At 47.7% G+C, this 6,000-nt stretch overlaps 1 protein-coding gene across 1 annotated transcript; it reads right to left on the bottom strand.

Moving 5' to 3' along the window:
- Positions 1 to 217: 217 nt before the first annotated feature.
- ETH_00000060 (uncharacterized protein) lies at positions 218 to 742 on the bottom strand (the record flags this gene model as incomplete). Its single annotated transcript, XM_013377771.1, has 1 exon — positions 218 to 742. One exon carries the CDS (start codon positions 740 to 742, stop codon positions 218 to 220), a length of 525 nt encoding a protein of 174 aa, XP_013233225.1.
- Between the last annotated feature and the right edge of the window lie 5,258 nt (positions 743 to 6,000).

The following is a 6,000-nucleotide window of genomic DNA, read 5'->3' as shown; positions in this document are numbered from 1 at the left end:
AGGCACTCACCCTAGTGAGCACATGAAGCCGCGAGCTTCCCAGTCTCCGTAGTAAGCATTGGTTCCCCCGCTTCAACGTCGGCGTCACATACTAGTGAGACGGATGCGATACACTTCCTTCATAATGACTCAACACTGAGCGTGTCATCCGTACTGCATTTAGGTAAAACGTCTCCTCCATATACACACACTGATCATATTCATGATCAAACTCAGTTCAGTAAATTCCACGTACTTTCCTTATTAGGACGAACAGCCCGATAGACAGGAGAATTGCCAGCGCGATCAATCTACGACGGCTCCTCCTCCTGGCCAATCCCTCGTCAGCATTGCGCTTGAACGAGACATGCCTTTTCGATCCAGTGAAGCCTGCGGAGACTCGCACTGTAGTCGACGCCTCGTGGGAACGGTCGTAAAGCCGGGCCGTCGACTGCCGCCGTAGTGGCTCTTGCTCCGCTGGAGACTCCAAAGACTGCAAGGGGTCAGCCTCTGGTGAGTCTGGAGCTTCGTGTTCTGCTTCTTCGACATCAGGGCTAGGCACTGCAGCATCCTGCTGAACTGCCGGGGCAGTTACTAAGACCTCCGCCTGGAGCTCGAGCGGAGCTACAGCATGCTCATCCTCTGAACCACAGACAGTTACTGAGACAAACGCTAACCCAGCTAGGAGCAGGAGCTGCCCTAACCGAGCGAGGCCTCCTGTGCGTTGACCGGCCCGAAAGCCCTGTTGCGAAGTTGCGGCCATTGTGTTTTGGACGATGCGGCAGACCTTCTACAAGAACTTGAACGTAGAAACTTCTAGTATGCAGTAACTGTTCGCGGACACGCGTTTATGCAGAATCATCCTTGTGAGTTGCACCTTGGCGTCGTGTGCGCCCCAGACAGTTGGTCTGCCCCACCAACCGCACATCACGCGAAGGTAGCGGGTTGCAGCCGATGCGTAAACCTGCCATCTTAATAAAGAAGGAGTTCTATTCATTTATCATCTATGGTTCATAGGTGTCTAAATACGCTATTTTGTCTTGTGAGCCTTGTGCAAGCCAGTGTGTTCGACAACTTCGCAGAGGGGAAATACTGTGGCGTTTCTGCGAGTTGATGTTAACCCGTCTGCTTGACCTAATTTCTGAAGTTATAGCATTCAAATAGAGTTTTGGTTGTACTGGCACAAGTTACTCACCAAATAATTAATGTCTTTTTAGTCCATGTGTGGACTAACTCGCCCGAGCTGCAAGTAGCGCGGCCCACAAGCTAGGCAGGCCCTGTGGGCCCGTTCTGGGTGCGGGCCCGTGCGACCTTTTTTATTTCCTGTGTAAAGCTATAGCCAACACTGAACAAAATTCCCCGAGTGTCTCCAAAGAGAAATTACGAAAATAAGAAATGTATTTCGAAGGTACATTTCCACTGCCTGCCGCGTATCCTGTGGCAGCGACATTTGTTCCTGGTTTGGTGTTTCTGCTGCTGCGGCAGTAGCTGCTGTTGCTGTCTCTGTTGCTGACGTTGCAATTTTTGTTTTGTGAGCAGCTGATTTCGTGTGGTGCTGTGGTTGTTGTGATGTTTTTAGTTTAGTTAAGGTCTCCGTGCAGTTAGACATCAGTAGCAGCAGCACCGGTCCGTGGGACATGGGTGCTTTGCTGATGCTGCGACATTAGGACACAGTTAACGTCCTCATGACGCCCTGGGCACTGGTAGACTCAGCACAGACAAAGACATACGAGGAATGAGTGGAAGTACTTTCCCGGAGACGCAGAAACAGTTGATGCTGAGCGCAGACACTCGGAATCTAGGGGAATGACACCCGAACAGTTCACAGTGCCTTAGATGACGGGACTACGAGGGCTTAGGCGTTACAAATGCTGAGGGATTTCGGAATGTCTTGGCCCTGCCAGCCTTCTGAGTCACTGTGCGCACTTCTATGTTGATGCTGATTGCACTCCGATATCTCTAGTCGACATGCATAGTGGTCAGAACTGCGGTCACCAGACCTACATATGAAGAACGCCTCCAGCATTCTGGAACTGGTGTTTTTTATGCCATGCCTGCCTACTGCTACTCAATCAAACAGACATTCTTGAAGTCTTCCCAAAGGCCTGTATTCCTGCATTACTGGCCCTTCCTTTTCTTGGCTTTCCAGCTTTGAACACGACCTAACTCTCTTACGGGGCTACTGAGCTTACAACAGAGTATTCAGGCATCATAGTGTCCTCCGCATGCCCTCATGAAACATCGAATTGGTTTTTAACTATTTTCTTGTAGCTAGCCCCCTTGGAGTGCGGCGCAGCACAACAAAACACTATCATGGTCCTGGGAAGTGAGAAGAAATCAATTAAACTTGCTCAGGACTTATAGTGCAAATTAACCGCAGTGTACAAGTTAGCTGCAGTGTGTGTAAGGAGAACACAGTTCCCAGGCTAGCTAACACCTGCGACCTCTTAAGAGAGGCCCAGGCGTTAGAAATGGCACCGGCCTTTCACTTGGAGGAGAATCTGTGCACGCCGGAGGTTGAGGCGGTGAGGACCAAGCCCTGTTCCTTTTCGGTCCATTTTAGAAGTACTGGTCCTCATTGATTAAACGTTTGTTTTCACTAAGTGTCTACACTGCATTTCAATAATTTTAGGAGCACTTACAGGGAGGTCAGCTATGGAAAGCAATGCAGGAGGCAATCTGGGACGTGCACACCGCAAGTGAGGCTCGTTTCGCAACGTTGGCGTTGTCCCCCACCCCTCGCTAATATACAACAGCTCGGAGTAGTAAACACTCTGGGATCTCTTCAAAGCGTGTGCATTGGAAGCAAGGTACGCACTGCCGTAGCTAACAGGTGAAAGGAACTCCCGGATAGCCAGCACTGGATATTCTCACACAACAGGCACGCGCATGGAAATTAGCACACCACTATGCAGAACAACAGGAAACCATATTCAGGGAAGTCCAGGGACTCCACCGGGGAGGACCACGCGGCCGCACCAATAGTCTCCGCGGGGAGTGGCACAAACGCTAAGTGTACGCATCCCTTCAACGGCTGACTGCAGAGCTGAAATTCCCAATATAAGTGCTGAAGCAAGGGAATCTGCACAGGGCACTCCTGACATGCCCAAAATCTCTGAAGCACGAAACAAAATGCAACTTGAGAGACTTTCAGACAAGTGCTGAACTCAGAAGCTAAGCTCGTTAGATGTGAATTGTGCCAAGTACTGTTTTGCGCTCGGGAAAGCCATATGCTTTTATGAATCTTGAAGCATATACCAGAGCTAGTCTTGGGGAAGTCAACTAGCAGCAGCGTACGAATTTTTGTGGATTGTATGAATGCATTGCTTGTACTCCTGCATATTGTGCATGCACGTGAAGTGCTTTAAATCTTTTTTCTGTTTTTTCTGGCTTCATTTGGTACTTTTGTAGAAACATAGCTGGTTCTGGTAGCACCGTGCAATCGATACCCATAGATAAAGAATTATATAAGCTATTCTGAGCAAGCATCCTTTTGGACTCTATCAACCTGCATTTGTGCACAGATAGCGAGCCAGAAAGTCTTCAAGACAGCGCCCAACCAACGCAAGCCGCTAGAGATTGGCACAGTACTCTGCATACGACTCCGTCAACACTGAGCAAAGCTGGCAAGAAACAGCCTTACCGCTTTTTTATTCACCTGGCAGGAAATTCAGGCACGTACTCTTTGCTGCAATACAGCAACGACAAAATGTTGGCCGAATGCATTAAGCGCGGAATTCGAGCTAATTGGAGACGGTGAAATCGCGCACGGACAAAGTTTCATCATACTGAAGGGAATAAAGCGATGAAATGGCAGCATTGCACGAGTCAATTTAGTCATGCTCAATTAAATAACATTTCGTTCAGTGTCTCGTAGAATCGTGGGCGCAAAAAGCGTCATTTTTTCCAGAAAAATGTAAACATTGGAAACTTTGTACTGTTTTCTAGGAGTCGATATACAGCAAGCGTGACCAAAAATGGAGTGGAAAAGTCCCTTTATCTCTACGCTATTATTACGCAGCTTGAACAGAATAACAAAATTACTTTTTACGACCCTCTTTTACCTGTATCTTCCCTCCTCGAGCATCCCTCCAAGTGACCGTGCACCTTGGAGACGTATCTAAAATCTGAAGTAGGCAGGTCACCTTTTCTCGTATTAGTGTTTCATAGTCTCTTGTTGTATATCGACTGCTAGAAAGCTGCACAGAGCTACCAAAGTTCACCTTTGTCTGGGAAAATGACGCCGTCTGTGTTCAGGACTCTACGAGACACTGTGCGAAATGTTATTTAGTCGAGCATGACTAAATTGACTCATGGTGCGATGCTGCCATTCCATTGTTTTATTCCCGTCAGAATGAAGAATTTTGTTTACGCGTGATTTATCTGTTTATAGTTAGCTCGAATTTCGTATTGCTGTCGAAAGATAAGCAGATTTGCAAGCTTCATGACGTTCTACAAACAGCACCTCAAAGATTACAACAAAGTAGAACAAATGCCTAGCTTGACTCTTTTTAACTAGGTCCACACACTCCCCAAAATACACAGGGGATAAAGCAGGAAAAAACAAGCGAAAATAAATATCTCGGAATAGGAGGAATGCACCGACGCAGAGAAATCGAGAAGAAATGAAGGTTTAATGTCGCAGCTTTTTGAGAGTGTTGCAGCATAGGACATGGAGACTCTGTGGATACTGGATAAACTAGGATCGCCATGCTATAAACTGCATAAAAGAGGTGAAAACAGTGGCTGAAATGAACCGCTAACTCCCGTAAGAAAGCAAATTAGGTGCATGGATAGGTACCCTGGCGTAGCATTAGAGCAATTAGGGTAGAGCCTAGTGGCGATCAGGGTTGACTTAAGTGCTTTTAGCTTGCAAAGGACAGCTGCATTGTGGATCTCTGTGCCTCCTGCTCACTTTGGATTGTTCCATCCTTTATGGCTCCAAATGAACAGTTCAGGCACTAGTGAATCTAGACACACTATTTCCAATAGTCAGGTTGCTCCACTGTTAACATGCAAGTGCCAGCATTAACCTACAGCTGGCATAGACCGCCAGCGCCTACACCCCTGCAGGCCATGCCTCATTACGCTAAGATGACGAATATGCCCTGACATGAGCGCCATAAGTACTTTTTTCGTTGTTTAAGGCAACGCACTTGAGCTGCTGTGTAATTTAGATGTTTTTCTGTTCGTCTTCAGGGTGTCAATCAGCAAGTGCCACCTTAGCCGAGCCGCGTAGAGGTTGAGGACAAACTCGCCCGCATGCGTCCATGGAAACACACATGGACATACGACTAGACACAAACAATACAGTGTGAATGTAGTAAAGTCACTCTCGTGTAGCTATTGTCCGCAAGTTTATAGAAAGCACGCAGTTACCCGCACACTCTGCCCGGCGACCCAAACCATAGGGAAACAGGACACCACGTGTATCGCGTTAGTGATGCCTTTGTTTCAAATGCACACTGTACTAATGAGAAGCAACAGGAAGACACTGCGTGAACTGCATGCAGTACCGCTGGAGCTTCCTGCTGGTGGTCAGTACTCTAGACCAGCATCCTCTAGATTTGAGTTTTATGGTACAAGACGGCCCCCATATCATCTATGCATCGATACATAAAGTTGTAATGCACTCAACAATTCCACAAATATTTTGCTCGGTGAGTATACTGCTGCTATGACAAGGCATTTTGTGAAGTGGCCCCCCCAGTAGCAGCCACCCGCTGCTTCTACGCAGTACCTGCTGCGTACCCGTTGTTGTTGGTCCATAAGAACCATTCACACGTCGTTTATTGACGAGGTCGATAGAAAACAAACCATTGGATATGTCTTTATATTCTGGAGGCAGTGTGTTAAAATTGTTACCGGCTTTCCCCTGTAGCAAGTGCCCCGCGTGAACAGTACAACTCAAACTTCGGGGGTATCTTAAAGCCCCAGCAAGGCAACAAGATCTCTCTTTTGGGTTTGTTCGGTGCCACACGCTTGCGCGCAACGTATGTAGAGGGGTACAGCAGTTCGGCG

Source organism: Eimeria tenella, genomic scaffold (genome assembly GCF_000499545.2).
Source record: "Eimeria tenella Houghton genomic scaffold, Eth_scaff62, whole genome shotgun sequence".
Lineage (NCBI taxonomy): Eukaryota > Apicomplexa > Conoidasida > Eucoccidiorida > Eimeriidae > Eimeria > Eimeria tenella.
This window is presented reverse-complemented; position numbering and strand designations above follow the sequence as displayed.